The sequence below is a fragment of the Macaca nemestrina genome, chromosome 6 (genome assembly GCF_043159975.1).
Source record: "Macaca nemestrina isolate mMacNem1 chromosome 6, mMacNem.hap1, whole genome shotgun sequence".
NCBI lineage: Eukaryota > Metazoa > Chordata > Mammalia > Primates > Cercopithecidae > Macaca > Macaca nemestrina.
The window spans coordinates 71,586,044-71,603,452 of NC_092130.1; the positions used below are offsets into that span (position 1 = coordinate 71,586,044).

The 17,409-nt window shown below is 34.3% G+C and overlaps 1 protein-coding gene across 25 annotated transcripts in view; it reads right to left on the bottom strand.

Annotated features, from left to right (window-relative positions):
- LOC105471095 (FER tyrosine kinase) overlaps positions 1 to 17,409 on the bottom strand; it is a 692,543-nt gene that overhangs the window by 331,297 nt on the left and 343,837 nt on the right. For 23 of the 25 annotated variants that reach the window (XR_011624806.1, XR_011624809.1, XR_011624807.1 and 20 more), the window contains one exon: positions 16,884 to 16,983. Coding sequence is in view for 21 of the 25 variants with exons in the window: in XM_011723459.3 (XP_011721761.2) it covers positions 16,884 to 16,983 (100 nt within the window). In the remaining 4 variants the exon portion in view is untranslated. Of the gene's footprint in view, positions 1 to 15,283; positions 15,414 to 16,883; positions 16,984 to 17,409 lie in introns of those variants that run through there. The other 2 variants (XM_071098650.1, XM_011723467.3) reach the window with 2 other exon arrangements.

The following is a 17,409-nucleotide window of genomic DNA, read 5'->3' on the forward strand; positions in this document are numbered from 1 at the left end:
AAAGCTACATGTTATGCATAAAATATCTCTAGAAAAAGCAGATAATATCTGTTGCCTCTGGAGGAAAAAAATGAATAATGACTGGGGAAAAAAAACTTTTCATTGTGTACTTAATAGTTTGTACCTTATGATTTTGAAATCTGAGCCACATTACTGTGAAGAGGGAGTCCGTGAACCCCATTTTTAGAAATTACTCTGAAGAGAACTTCCATAAGCTTTCACCAGCATATCTAACCTTTTTATCTGAATCCATATCTCTCCATCTCTCCTAAACTATTACTACGAATAAACTGTCCTTGTTCAAAGTAAAGACTAATCTATTTATTTGGGTACTAGATGTATCCTCTCTCACCTACTCAGGGACATTTCTCCAGCAATTCTTCCTTCATTCCTGCTGCCTCAACTGTGTTTCCTTCCCTAGAAGTGCAGTTTCATCAGCAAACAAGTTGTAATAGCTCCCAATCTTGAAAAACAAACAAAAAAAACCTCCCTTTACTGCACTTCTTCCAGTTACTTCCATATTTCTCTCCTCCCCTTTACTGCAGAACTGATACTGGTTATCTCCAGTTTCTTTTCTCTCCTTCTTTCTTAAACCCAGTCCATTTAGGATTTTCCCTGTACCACTCCACTGAAATTTCTCTTGTCAAAATCACCAATAATGTACACTTTGCTAACTCCAAATCTTAGTCCTCACCTTATGTTTTAGCAGTATTTAACCTAGTTAATCACTTGCTCTTCCTTGAAACCTGTCTTCCCATATTGTCTTCCAGAATAGCACATTCACTTAGTTTTCCTATTGGTCTTTTGTATTATTTTTAACTCTTTATTTCCCTGACTTCATGTTGGGCTCAGTCTTTGTTAAGACTCTTCTCTTTTTTTATCTTCATTCATACTACTGGTAATGTCATAAAATCTCATGGCTTTAAAATGACAATTAACATTTCATATTTATAGTTCTACTCCAGACCTCTCCCTGGAACTGCTGAACTAGAGATTTAATTCAACATCTCCACTTAAGTATCTATTAAAACTCTAAAAACCGGTCTTCCCACATTTTTCCCACCTCAGTTACTAACAATGCCATTCTTCAGTTGCTCAGGCCAAAAATCCTGGAATCAGTTTTTTCCTCTTTTTCTCACAAACTACATCCAATTCAATGGCAAATCCTCTAGGCTTTTTTTGTTTGTTTGTTGTTTTTGTTTTTTGACAGGGTGTTGCTGCTCTGTCACCCAGGCTAGAGTGCAGTGGGGGCAATCTTGGCTCACTGTAACCTCCACCTCCTGGGTCAGGCAATTCTGGTGCCTCAGCCTCCCTAGTAGCTGGGACTATAGGTGTTTGCCACACGAGGACTGGTTAATTTTTTGTATTTTTAGTACAGACAGGGTTTCACCATGATGGCCAGTGGCCAGGTTGGTCTTCAACTCCTGGCCTCAAGTGATCTATCTGCCTCAGCCTCCCAAAGTGCTGGGATTACAGGCATGAGTCACCGCGTCCAGCCAGTTCTACTTTCAATAGATAGTAGATTTTCATTATTTGTGAAAGTTGTATTCCTGAATTTACCTACGGGGTAAAATTTCTTTAAAACCCCCAAAACAATACATGCACTGCATTCCAGGTCAATTAGGGGTATGCCATGTGCAGAGCAGCAAAAAATTTGAGTAAAGGCACAGGTTCTGAGCTGAGGTTGAACAAAAGTAGGCTCTGCTCTGTTTCAGCTTTTACAACTGTAAACAATTTGCAGTCTATGTGGTGCATTTTTCACATTTTTGTGAATTTTGTTAGTGATTTCACTGTTTGAAATGGCGCTAGTGCTGAAGTCTGTCTAATGGTCCTACACTCAAAAAGGCTGTGATGACCCTTAAAGAGAAGATACCTGTATTAGATAAGTTTCATTTAGCCATGAGTTATAGCACCACTGGTTGTGAGTTCAATGTTACATAAGGTGTCTTTAAATGAAAACATACATAAAACAAAGTTATGTATTGATCAGTTGCTGAAAATGTTGCCATTGCTTGCAGGAAACAAATCTTTATGTCCCCTAGGTGAAACAAGTCAGCACTAACTAATTTAATGTACACAGTGACTTTGTCAAACTACCATGAATAACAAGGATTCATTGTTTATACAGAATTTGAGCACTTCTCAGCACTTCTTTTGCTACCAACCAGGTCCAAATCAGCATGACCCCTTGCCTAAACTACTGCAACAGCCTGGAAGTAACTGTCTCCTTACTTTTGTCCTTCGTCTCTCATTTCAGACTATTCTCAAAAAGGTTACAACAATTATCCTGTTAAAATGTAAGTTCATTCACGTCACTCCTCTGCTCAAAACACCCCAATGGCTTCCTATCTTGAGTAAAAGTCAGTGTTTTAAAAGAACTACCAAGATCCTACATAATCTATGTGTTGCCTGTCAACTACCATCATTCTTCATCTCTGACCTCATGTCATACCTCCATGCCTCTCTTATCAATCAACTCAGTTACAGACAAAAAGGCATCTGTACTGATCTTCAAATATGCCAGAAATGATAAAATCTCAATGACTTTGTTTGGCTGTTCCCTCTACCTGGAGTACTCTTTGCTACAGATGATCACGTGGTTCATTCCCTGACTTCCTTCACTCTTTATTTAAACGTTTCTTTCTCCATGAGGAATACGCGATCATCTTCTCAATACTCAATCTCCCTACCTTGTTTCGTTTTTCTCCATGGTATTTATTTATCACCATTTTACATGCTATGTTTCACTTATTTCTTTATGAATCAGCTATCTTCTGCTCTAAAATGTAAGCCTCAAGGAGGCTGGGATTTTTGTATGTATTGTTATCTACAATATCCCAAATTAAGACAGCAGTGACTAACATATAGCAAGAACTCAACAAACAGTTCTTAAATGCATAAATTGATATAGTTCTTATTTGAAAAAAAGAAATTCAAACAAATCAATTTTTTAAAAGTTATTGAAAGATTATAATTTTACCATGTGCTGTTTAGGTCACACTGTTTATATTATCAATACTACCTTATGACATTTATATCATCTTTTTAGTAATGAAGTCCAGAACTAGTATTGCTAAGAAGCTTGCCTATAAAATATAGAAGATAGAACTTCTCTTAATTTTTTCATGTGTAGAACTTAGCTTTGTTTCCTTAACAAAACTAAGCAAAATATGGACAAATTTAGGAAATAATATAAAGAATATAAATGAATCATATAGCATATTCCATCCCATATATTTCAGCATTTAATGAGATTATTATAACTGTCATTCCAATTTCTGCACAGCTTTAACCCAATGCAAATTTCATTAAAGCTAAGAGTGCCATTACTTTTAATTACCTTGTAAAGTTCCTATCATATTAAGGAAATTTCACTTCATACTTTATGCAGCAAAAAGCATTCATTCCGTAAGTTAGCTGCTGATATATATTAATCACTAAATCCAAAAATAAGTGGAAACCTCTCATTTTCAGGTCACTTCAACAGAACTCATGACCAACCACTGTAGCTTCAACTCTACTTTGGCAACTACCATGCCCAATATGAATTTTTCCATATGTTCAACTGAGAGAGAAATTTGAGTTCCAGAATATAAGGACCTCCATATAACACCCACACATGATTTTGATATTTAAATATCACCAAAATATACAGATATTGAATAAGAAGGCTAGTTGCCATTCTTGGTGAACTCAAATTGAGGAAATTAACTAAAATAGCTTTTAAAAAGTCATATCCATTTTTTAAAATGTGGACTTATTCAAACATAAATTTAACCATCTGTCTAAAGGCTGGACTCATTTCAAACTGGTTTTCATAATTAAAGTACTCTACAGAGACAACTCAACAGATGTAATCAATTTTAATTGGCTATAAAATATCACAAACTATTCATAATGCATGAAGAGGCAATTTAAGAAAATCTACTTCCCAATTACAGAAAAATTTACTTTTGAATGAGACTTGCAGCTACTCCCCACAGTTCTAGCAGTAGGTATCCTCTCACTCTGTCTGCTTAGGGTAAATGACGGCTTACAAATTACCAGAGGGTTTACCAATCCCTTAGCACTCTTTTATTTATCAGAGAAAAAGGATAATTAGGAAGATAGTTTGTTTCCCCACTCATGTGATAAAAGAGGGTGAAGATAACTCCTTTCAAGTGCCTCTAGACTGATTGACATGGGCATGTGTAATGTAGAGTAGCTATCCTGTTTTCTTTTTTTTCCCTAAACATGATGTGTGATAAAGCAGAAGCATTCAGACTCCTATTCATGTAAGAAAAGGCCTCATAAATACTATGATCGGTATTTTGAGGTTTGGTAAACATAAAACCCTAGCATAACTCTAGACCTACAGAATCAATTAAGTAGGCTATATCTGAATATATAATTAGAGTGTAGTTATTTTTAACATCTTTTCTGATACTTCAGAATATCTTTAAGTAAACTATAAAACTTCAAAAAAAAACCACATTTGAAATTATTAAATTCAATACCATACAATATGGTTTTGCTTACATATTATAAAATTGGCATGCATTATATTTACTCTTTAATTTTTTTTTTTTTTTTTACTTTGAACAAAGTACTACATGGCATCTGCACAAGAACCTGCATGTATATATATAGGTGAAGATGATTGATATGGTTTGGCTGTGTCCCCACCCAAATCTCATGTTGAATTCCCACATGTTGTGGGAGGGAGCCAGTGGGAGGTAACTGAATCATGGAGGCAGGTCTTTCCCATGCTGTTCTCATGACAGTGAATAAGTCTCATGAGATCTCATGGCTTTATAATGCAGAATTTCCCTGCCCAATCTCTCTCTTTGCCTGTTGCCATCCATGTAAGACATGACTTGCTCCTCCTTGCTTTCTGCTATGATTGTGAGGCCTCCCTAGTCATGTGGAAATGTAAGCCCATTAAATCTCTTTCTTTTGTAAACTGCCCAGTCTTCATCAGCAGCATAAAAACAGATTAATACAATGATGTATATTATCTACAACATGAACAATTTCAGGAAATTGTGAGCCCAAAATATCTGGGAATAAATAAACTCATATAACTCTCAGAACAAATTAGGAAGGATGATAAAGTCCACTAAGACTCTAAAACTTAGGTTAATGTATTTTGATCTTTCATTATCACAACAAAGTTTAATTTAGTTCATGTTCTTCATAGGAAGAAACAAAACCAACAAAGGCCATGGACACTGAAATCAGACAGATTTGGTTTCAACTATTTCTTTATTCTCCCCATCATGTACTTAAAAACTGTTTGTCTATGAGAAATTTCCAGGGAAACTATCTAACATTGTATGTGACCATTATTATTTTTTTTGAATACTGTAAAATAAGTGTAGTAAAATCAATATGATCTGCCCTAAATAAACAGAAAATTACTGTAATAAACAGAATACAGATATTCTTTGCAGCATTTTTTCAGAAATCCCTTGACAAGAAAAAAAGAATAAAAAGTAAATCTTAAAAGTTTAATGTCTTCTAATAGAAAAACAAATAGTATTCCAACTTAAAAAAATTGATAAAACATTTTCCTTCAAGTTTTATATAAATTTTTTTCTCATTTCACATGAGATCAAAAGACAAATCAAACACAAAGACAAAATACTTAAGTGTGTACAGTGATAAATCTAAACTTATGGAATTCCTTGAAAAATCAAACACTATAAAAGGATTATCTAAAGTATACAAAAACTTCAATTATTTAACTTATGCAGAAGAAAAATCAGAAACACCTTAACTGTAATCCTCAGATTATTTATGAAACAAAACAAACACATGGAAAATATATTACAGATTTCATATAGAAAAACAGTAGAGAATCATTATAAATTCCAAGAGGAAAAACAAGCTCAAAAAAGGCACTAAAAATATTATTTATTTTCTTTTTTTGAGACGGAGTCTTGCTCTGTCGCCAGGCTAGAGTACAGTGGCACAATCTCAGCTCACTGCAACCTCCACCTCCCAGGCTCAAGTGATTCTCCTGCCTCAACCTCCCAAGTACCTAGGACTACAAGTGCGCACCACCACGCCCAGCTAATTTTTTTTGTATTTTTTAGTAGAGATGGGGTTTCACCATGTTGGCCAAGTTGGTCTTGATCTCTTGACCTCGTGATTCACCCGCCTCGGCCTCCCAAAATGCTGGGATTGCAGGCATGAGCCACTGCGTCCAGCCCTAATAATATGCTTTTTAAACTCCCATCATTTCACAAACAAAATGTTATTATTATTCTCTCTATCATGAATTAAGACAATGTTCTACATTTTATCCTTGGACTAAAAGTCTTATAGCTTTATTAAAAGTGTTAATGAGACCCCGTCTGATAAGTTTAAAATTCACAATGTATAGCATCTCATCAAAAGTTATCAGGCATTCAAAGAAGCAAAAATATCTACCCAAAATGAGGGAACAAATCAATCAACTGAAAGTGACTGACACAGAAGTTAGAATTGGGTGACAAGGATTTCAAAACAGTTATTATAGTGGTATTCAGTATGTTCAAAAAGTTAAGTAGATATATAAAAGGTTTAAGAAAAGACCTAAATCATCCTTGAGGAGGCAAAACCTATACTGCCTGAGTTAACAACAACAACCAAAAAAAAAATCACCACCAGATGGGATTAAAGGCAATTAGGCACTGCAGAAGAAAAGATTAATACTAAACTTTTAGACATAGTCACAGAAACTAACCAATATGAAACAGAAAAAAAAGACAATGGGGAAAAAAATTAACAGAGCATTACGAGTCTGTAAGAGAACTACAAGCAGCCTAATACATGTATAACTGGCGTCTCTGAAAGAAAGCAAAAAGAGAGCGGGAGACAAAATATACGTGAAGAAATAATGGCTGAAAGTTTTCCAAATTTGATGAAAATTAAAAACTCAGATACAAGAAGCTCAAAAAACACAAACATAAATTAAAACTTCAATAAAAAACTTACGACAAAGTAAATCATGATCAAATTGCTTAAAACCAATGATAAAAGAAAAATCTTAAAAGCTACCAAAGGAAAATGAAATGTTCAGAGCAACCAAGATAAGGATTATAGCAGATTTCTCTGTGACAAGGCACTGGAGAAACATCTTTAAAAACATGAAGGGGTAAAAATCTGTTTAAAAAAAATTCTATACCCCCAAAAAATATATTTTAAAAATGAAACTGAAATAAATATTTTTTCGGACATACATAAAGAATTCATTATTTGCAGACCTACATTACAAGAAATTTTAAAAGTAAGCCATTCAGGCAAAAGTAAAATGATACCAAATAGAAATAGAGACATAGATAAATAAAGAATGCTGGAAAAGATAAGTACATGGATAAATATATGAAATATTTTATTATTGAAGATAATTTACTATTTAAAAAAATGTAATGTGTAGTTTGCAACATAAGCAAAAGTAAAATATATAAAACATATCACTATAATAGCACAAAGACAGGAAAAGGAGAAACAGAACTATACTACTGTAAGATTCCCATACTATATATATGGCATGTGTACAAAATGGCATAATACCACTTAAAGATATATTATGGTAAATTACATACAAAATAAAATAAAACATTAGAGCTAACAAATCAGCAAAAGAGATAAGAATCTTCAGAAAAATGTTCAATTAATCCAGATGAAGGTAGAATAAAGGCAAAGTGAAATACAGAATACATGGAACAAAGAGAAAATAAACTGCAAAATGACAGATTAAACTTAACATGATAAAAAGTTACATTTAAATATTGGTCTAAATGCCACTAATTAAAAGGTGGGGATTATCAAGAAACAAAAGCAAGAGATAACTATATGCTGTTTACAAGAGATGCATTTCAGAAATAAAGACGGAAACTGGTTAAAGTATGAAAAAAGAATATAGATAGGTCAGATATGGTGGCTCATACCTGTACTCTCAACACTTTGGGAGGCCCAGGGAGGAAGGTAACTTGAGCTCAGGAGTTTGAGACTGGCCTAGAGAACATGGCGAAACCCCATCTCTATAAAAAGTTAGCTGGGCATAGCAGCACATGCTCGTATTTCTAGCTACACAGTTGGCTGAGACAGGAGGACTACTTGAGCCCAGGAGTTTGAGGGTGCAGCAAGCTATAAGCACACCACGACTGCACTCCAACCTGAGCAACAGAGTGAGACCCTGTTGTAAAAAATAAAATATAAAGGAAAAAAGGAAAAAGAAAAATATATTATGTAAACACTAATCAAAAGAAAGCTGGAATGGCTACATTAATATCAAACAGGATGAATAACAGAGCAAAGAATATTATTGCCAGGCATAATAAAAGTCATTTCATAATAATAAAGTAGTCAGGTCATCAAAAGAATATAATACTCATAAATGCTTACATACCAATAATAGTTTCAAAACACATAAAGTAAAAACTGATAGAATTACAAGAAGAAATAGACAAATCCACAATTTTAGTTGGAGATTGCAATATCCTTCCATCAATAACTGATACAACACATAGACCAAAAAATTACTAAGAACATAATGAATTTGAATAATACTATTAAACAACTGTACCAAGTTGACAATGTAGATCACTCTAAAGAACAACAGCAGAATACACATTCTTATCAAGTGCACATAAAGCATTTACCAAAACAGACATTTACTGGCCAAAATAAAGTATTACATAAATTTTAAAGTCATAAAAACATTCTCAGACCACAATGAAAATAAATTTTAAAAAATTAAAAAACTCTAGAAAAATGCTAAAACATTAGGAAACTAGATGGCATTCTTCTAAATAACCTATGAATCAAAGAAAAACACACACAAAAAAACATAATCAAAAAGGAAATTAGAAAGCATTTTGGCCGGAATAAAAATGAAAACATATTATATAAAATTGAGGGGATATTGCAAAAACAATAGTATTTAAGGAACTTTAGAGTGCTAAATGCTTGCATTTGAAAAGAAGATAGTTCTCAAATCAATGACCTCAGCTTCCACATTAAGAAAAATAGAAAAAGTGCAAACTAAGCCTAAAGCAAGCAGAAGGAAGTAAATAAGGACCAGAGCAGAAATTGTTAAAGTAGAAATCACAAAAACAGAAGAAAAAAGACCAAAAGCTGGTTTTGAGAAGATTAATAAAACTGATAAACCTCTAGTCACAATGATCAGGAAACAAGAGAAAAAGTACTAATAAAGGAAATGTCACTACACATTCTATAAATATAAAAAGGTGAATAAAGGACTATTATGAACAAATTACTATCAATACATTCTATAACTTATATGAAATGGACAAATTCCTGAAAAGATAACCTGCCAAACCTAAAATAAAAAGAAACAAATTAAGTAGCCCCATTTTTTTTTTTTTCCCAGAGACAAGGTCTCACTTTGTCACCCAGTCTGGAGTGCAATGGCATGTAACTTCGAACTCCTGGGCTCAAGCGATCCTTCTCCTTCTCAGTCTCCCAAGTAATTGGGACAACAAACACATGCCACCATACCTGGCTAAAATAGCCCCGTATTGATTACAGCAAGTGAATTTATACTTTAAAAACTTAACCAAAAAGGAAACATAAAAACAAGCAGATCCAGATGGTTTCACAAGTGAATTCTACCAATATTTAAGAAAGAAATAATACTAACTCAACACAAATCTTCCTAGAAAACTGGTGAGAAGGTAACCAGTCTGAAGCCAGCATTATCCTCATATGAAAATGAGACAAAGACATTACAAGAAACATAGACATAGGTGATAAATTATAAACAAAAACTTAGCAAATCACATCCAACAATATAAAAAGTAATAATACATCATGACTAAGAAAATTGTATTCTTAGTCATGACTAGGGAGATTTTATGCAAGGTTGGTGTAATATTTGAAATGTGAAAATCAATCAAAATAACCATATTAACAAACAAAATGTGCACATATTTATCTCAATAGATGCAGAAAGAGCATTTGACAAGATGTAACATCCATTCTAACACAGGAAAAGAGAAAAATTACTTCAGTACAATTTTTTTTTAAGCCTTTAAAAAAACTACAGCAAACGTCATACTTGAAGGTGAAAGACTAAATAAATGCTTTACACCTAAGTTCAGGAACAAGGCAAGCCAACACTGTTTGCTCCTCTCACTTCTATTCAATATTATACTGGAAGATCTAGCCACTGCAATCAGGCAAGAAAAAGAAAAAGAAGAAGAAAAAAAAAGTCACCTAGATTGAAAAGGTAAAAGTAAAACTGTCTTTATATATAGATAATATGATCCTATAAGTATAAAATCCTAAGAAATTCATATTTAAAAACTAGAGGCCAGGCACAGTGGCTCATATCTGTAACCCCAGCACTTTGGGAGGCCGAGGTAGGCATATCACTTGAGGTCAGGAGTTTGAGATCAGCCTGACCAACATGGTGAAACCCCATCTCTACTGGAAAAAAACATATATACAAAAAATTAGCTGGGAGTGGTAGCAGGCACCTGTAGTCCCAGTTACCCCGGAGGCTGAGCCAGGAAAATTGCTTGAACCTGAGAGACAGAGGTTGCAGTGAGCCAAGATGGTGCCACTGTACTCCAGCCTGGGCGACAGAGCAAGACACCATGTAAACAAAACAAAACAAAATAAAAGTCTACTAGAATTAATAAACAAGTTCAGTAAGTCCACAGGATAAAATATTCAAAAATCAATTGTATTTATATATATACACCAGCAATGAACAATCCAAAAATAAAATTAACAATACTATCCACAATAGCACCAAAAATAAAGAAAGAACTTTAATAAAAGAAATGTAAGATTTGTACGGAGAAACATTCCATGTAAATGGATTAGGAGACTCAACATTGTTAAGAAGTCAACTCTCCCCTACTTGATCTATTAAGTTCAATACAATCCCTATCAAAACCCCAGCAGGCTATTTTACAGAAATTATCCACAGATCCAAAAAAGTATATGGAAATGCAAAGGATCTAGAATATCCAAAACAACTTCAAAGAAGAACAAAGTTGAACAGCTAACACTATCTGATTTTAAGAATTATAAAGCTATAGTGCTATGGTCTGAATGTGTGTGCCCCTCCTACAATTCATATATTGAAATACTAACACCTGCAAGGTGTTAGGGGGTCAGGTGTTTAGTGGGGTGACTGGATCATAAAGGTAGAGCCCTCAAGGATGGGATTAGTACCTTTATAAATTAGGCCTAAGGAAGCTCATTTGCCCCTTCTACCATGTGAGAACACATGGAGAAGGTACCATCTATGAAACAGAAAACAGGCCTTTACCAAACATCAAATCTACCAGTGCTTTGATCTTAGGTTTTCCAGTCTCCAGAACTGTGAGGTATAAATTTCTGTTGTTTTTAAGCACCCAGGTTATGGTATTTTGGTACAGCAGCCCAAATTGACTAAGACATAATGGTAATCAAGATAGTGTAGTACTGACATAAAGATAGACAAACAGGTCGGTGGAAAATAGACTCGCACATATATGGTCAATTGATTTTTGACAAGGATGTCAAAGCAGTTCAGTAAGGAAAGGACAGTCTTTTCAACAAATGGAGCTGGGAAAACTGAATATCCACATGCAAAAAGATAAATTTAAACTTTTACCTCACATCATGCACAAAAATTAAGCCAAAAGAGATCACAGACCTAAATGTAAAAGCTAAAACTATAAAAATTTTAGAAGAAAAGAAAGCGCAAAATCGTAGTGACCTTAAGTTAGGCAAATATTTGTTAGATACAACACCAAAAGACAATCCATATAAGAAACAATAAGTGAATTAGACTTCTTCAAAACTACAAATATTTGTACTTAAGTCAACATTAAAAAATATAAGCCCCAAACTACAAGAAAATATTTACAAATCATATTTCTAATGAACAACTTATATGCAGAAAATATAAAGAACTCTCAAACCTCAGTAATAAGAAATCAACCCAATTTAAACATAGGCAACAGGTTTGAACACGTACGTCACTAAAGAAGATATGAATAGCAAACAAGCACATGAAAAGATGTTCAGCATCATCGGTGACTAGGAAAATGAAAAATAAAACTGGAATGAGATACACAGCTAAGATCAAAGGCTGGTCATACCAAGCACTACCAATACGTGGAGGAAACATACCAAGTACTACCAATATGTCATACCAAGTACTACCAACATGTGGAGGAAACTCATACACTACTAGAAAGAATGCAAAATGGTACAGATACTTTGGGAAAATGATTGGTAGGCTCCTCAAAACTTAAACATATCTCAATATATGATTTAGTCATTCCCCCTCTAGGTATTAATGTAAGGAAAATAAAACCACATATCCATACAAAGATTTGCACATAAATGTTCAGTCATTTTATTTGTAATGGCCCAATACTGGAAACAACTCAAATGCCTATTAACAGGAAAATGGATAAGCAAACTGTAGTAGACCCATACAATAGAGTCCTAATGAGCAATTTTAAAAAGTGAATTACTGGTACATGCAACAACATGGATAGATTTCAAAATAACTATTCTGAACAAATGAAGGCAGACAAAATAGAGTGTGTACTGTATGGTTCCTTTTTAAATATTCTAAGAAATGAAAAACAAACTATATAGTGACAGAAGGCAGTTTAGTAGTTGCCTGGAGATAGAAGATGGAAGATCACAGAGAGGTGGAAGACAGGGATTACAAAAAGGCACCAGGAATTTTTCAGGGGTGAAAGACATGTTCATTATCTTGATTGTAGTGATAATTTCACAGGTGTGTACATATATCAAAATTTATCAAAATAAATATTTTAAATAAGTGCTGTTGGATGTTAATTGTATCAAAATAAACCTATTAAAAAATAAAGAGAGTAAGGGAAATTCTTCTACATGGCAATTAACACAATATATAATCCTTTATTTGGACGCTGGATCCAAAATAAACAAAGTTATAAAGGACATTTTTGTAATAAATTTGAAAACAGAGTATGTATTTAGTTTTATTAGTGTATCAAAGTTTAATTCCTTGGGCATGCTAACTTGGGTTGTGTTAGAAAATATAGTTCTTAGAAAATACATGCTTAGATATTTATAAGGAAATGTTATGATGTTACAACATGCTTTCAAGTGCTTCATCAAAAGAAAACTTTATATAAATATGTTCATACATATACACATAGAAAGACAGAGCCAGAAATAGAGACAGCAGAAGCCCAGTCATGACAAAATTTTGGCAATTTGTGAATCCAGGTAAAAAGTATGCAGGAGTTCATTATGTTATCATTTCAACTTTTATACAGGCTTGAAAATTTTTTTAATTGGGTAAAAATTTGATTTTATAAAAATTTCAACTTTCAGCCAGGCGTGGTGGCTCATGCCTGTAATCTCAGCACTTTGGGAGGCCAACGCGGGTGGATTATGAGGTCAAGAGATAGAGACCATCCTGGCCAGCGTGGTGAAACCCCATCTCTACTAAAAATACAAAAATTAGCTGGGCATGGTGGCGGGCACCTGTAGTCCCAGCTACTCAGAAGGCTGAAGAGGAGAATCACTTGAACCCAGGAGGTGGAAGCTGCAGTGTGACCCAAGATCCCACCACTGCCCTCCAGCCTGGTGACAGAGCGAGACTCCATCTCAAAAAAAAAAAAAAAAATTCAACTTTCAATGGCTTGAAGGTAGAGTCCACATCCTTTTCATTTTTATATCTCTGGCATTTACCAAACAGAAGAAAATCTTCTTAAATGAGTGATTAAATGAAGGAATTAATACATAAATGTATTAGCATATAAATATAAAATGATAAGGAATAGGTTCAGAATAATCTGATACTGAAATATCTGAGACCTTTCTTTGATTTCTTTGTTTTCCATATATATATATATATGATGGAATACTACTCAGCCATAAAAAGGAATGAATTAACAGCATTTGCAGTGACCTGGATGAGACTGGAGACTACTATTCTAAGTGAAGTAATTCGGGAATGGAAAACCTGAGTTATGTTCTCACTGATATGTGGGAGCCAAGCTCTGAGGACCCAAAGGCATAAGAATAATACAGTGGACTTTGGGGATTTGAGGGGAAGAGATTTTGAGGGGAAGAGTGCAAGGCAGGTGCACTCTTTATATACTCTTCTACAGTTTCTTTATCCACTTGTTTATTGATGGACATTTGGGTTGGTTCCACAATTTTGCAATTGTGAATTGTGCTGCTATAAACATGCGTGTGCAAGTATCTTTTTCGTATGACTTCTTTTCCTCTGGGTGGATACCCAGTAGTGGGATTACTGGATCAAATGATAGTTCTTTTAGTTCTTTAAGGAATCTCCATACTGCTTTCCATCGTGGCTGGACTAGTTCACATTCCCACCAGCAGGGTAGAAGCATTCCCTGAGCTCTGTATCCATGCCAACATCTACTGCTTTTTTTTTCAATTTTTTTTTTTAATTTTTTGATTATGGCCATTCTTGCAGGAGTAAGGAGATATCACATTGTGGTTTTGATTTGCATTTCCCTGAAAATTAGTGATGTTGAGCATTTTTTCATAGGGTTGTTAGCTATTTATATATCTTCTTTTGAGAATTGTCTATTCATGTCTATTCATGTGCTTAGCCCACTTTTTGATGAGATTGTTAGTTTTTTCTTACTGATTTGTTGTAGATTCTGGATTTTAGTCCTTTGTTAGATGTATAGATTTTGAAGATTTCCTCCCACTCTGTGGGTTGTCTGTTTACCCTGCTGACTGTTCCTTTTGCTGTGCAAAACCTCTTTAGTTTAATTAGGTCCCAGCTATTTGTTTTTATTGCATTTGCTTTTAGGTTTTTGGTCATGAAATCCTTGCCTATGCCAATGTCTAGTTTCCTTCATTTCTTATGGTGACATTCTTTATTTTTATATAATTTTTGTGGAAAAATCCAAACCTATATAAAAGTAGAAAGAATTGTTCAATATTTCCATGTACCTATCAACTGGTTTGAACAATCATCAACTCATGACCAATCACGTTTCATCTACACTTCTATCTACCTACTCCCTATTCTTTAGATAATTTTGAAGCAAACCTCAGATATCACATCATTTCAGCTGTGAATATTTCTGCATTTACCTCAAAAATAAAGAGAACCTCAAAAAAAAAATCACAGTCTCATTATCAAACCTATAATATAACAAGATTTCCTTAATATCAAATATCCTGTCTGGGTAAAATTTCTCAGATTATCTCATAATTTCAATAGTTGATTTTCAAAAAAAGACCTAAACAGCATCTATACAAATACATACTAAAATACTAATCCTTACTAATCCTAGGTACTTACAACATAATTTATTCCCACAATCATCCATCACTTCTTCACTGGTAAGACACAGGAAAAACAGAAAGGAAGGCTGAGTATTTTGCACACCATTGGTCCAGAAAGACCTCCCACTCGGCTCTCACTCTCACCTGATGGTATAAAACAGACTGCAGGTTCAGCAGCTTAAATACTACTTTGTTACTCCTGACACAAACCTTCACTATTCATGATTTTTTAAATTAATTAACAGACTAAAACCCATATTAGAATTATTTCCCACGAACAACAACAGCATTGATGATAGTCAAAGGGAGTTGTTAAGGCACATGATGGCAAACAGTACCTGAATTCCCCATATTTGCCAGAACCCCCAACAAACCTCTGGATGTCTCCTAAGAGATAAATCTCAGAGCATTATTTATTTCCTAATATATACAATTAAAAAGATTTTTAAAATATATTATTTCCTTTATACTACTTAGTGCAGACACAAAGCTTTATGGATTCACAAAACTGTTTTATGGCTAAACCTAACCATGTGTTTAACCAACTAAAGGTATTCAGAATTTAACCTGCAATAGGAAGGTAAAATCTGTGTATTTTGCATTTAAGTACCTGTTATTTTATGCTGCTGTCAAGAAACACTTCTAACTGAAATGCATTCACCTCTTACTAGAGTGACAGCCCTGAGCAAGAGGCTTTCTTTGCTCACTGCTTCAAGCCTGCATTACCTTAAAGAGTTCATGACTTTGGAAAGAGTTAAACGTAAAAAGAGAAGGGTATCAGCAAAGCTTTTGGAATTGTTTTCCCATTTCCAGCTTTTCATTCCCTCTTTGCACTGTTCTCTGTTTCTTCCCTCAACCCTCCTTTCTCCTCCCAGTCATCTGCTAGGCATTTTACAAATGATAGGATGTTAATGTAATATTGCTACTGGCAAGAACGATCAATGGATGCCAAGTGATGCCAATGGACAGAAGGTTGTTGGAGGATAGGTTATCCACACATGCCAATGTATCTCTCTGCAGTTACTTATCAGTTACATGGGGTAAAGGTACCTTCACAATAGAGAGATCTGGCAGTCACTACTTGACTTAAGTAATCAAACTTGACTGAGCACTGAGAGTAAGACAAGCCAACTTAATGTGCCTCCCGGTAGGATGCAACATAAAGTATACATCGTCATCTATGAAGCAGTCCTGTCAAAAATGTTTGACCTGAATCTAGTCGAGCCTCTAGAACTATCCTTAAATTTACAGGAAATATAGGGGATAGATTAGGGACAAGTTAAATAGTAGTCATGAGAATGCAGTCAGACAATACAGCATATGAGAAATTTTACAAGAAAACTGTACTCTTGGGGGAAAAAAAATACAGTAAAAAGTAGGAGGACTGTTCTAGATGAAAAGATTAAGAGTCTACCGACACAACAATCAAATGCAGTATGTTTACATTGATCAGATCCTGGTTCAAAGCAACAACAATGATGGAAATGATGGACAGAAAAAAAAAAAAACAACTATTAGGTTGGTGCAAAAGTAATTGTGGTTTTTGACATTATTTTCTATTGTAATAGTAAGAATAAAAATCACCTAAGTAAACAATTTTTAAAATTTTGCCTTACCTTTAGCTAAAGCTTCTTTATATTTCTCTTTGGCAGAATTCATTTCTTTTATTAATTGTCTATAGCTGGATTTTAACTTCTCCAATTCTGTTTTTGTAACCTGTCAAAGAAACAAAATGCATAAATGTTTTAAAATGTTTAAATTTAAATTGCTCAAGAACTTAAATTCCAAAGTATTAACTGATGTGTACTTTACTACTTACAGGTCAGAGTTGTTCTTTAATATACAATTATAGAAAATAAACTACAAATATGTTTTTAAAATCAGTACTAAATTCAACAGCATGTGAAAACAAACAAAAGAATAGCAAATCAGGCCAGGCACAGTGGCTCACGCCTGTAGTTCCAGCATTTTGGGAAGCTAAAACAGGCGGATCACCTGAGGTCAGGAGTTCAAGACCAGCCTGGCCAACACAGCAAAACCCTGTCTCTACTAAAAATACAAAAAATGAGCCAGGCTGTGGTGGCACACGCCTATAATCCCAGCTACTCGGGAGGATGGGACACAAGAATTGCTTGAACCCGG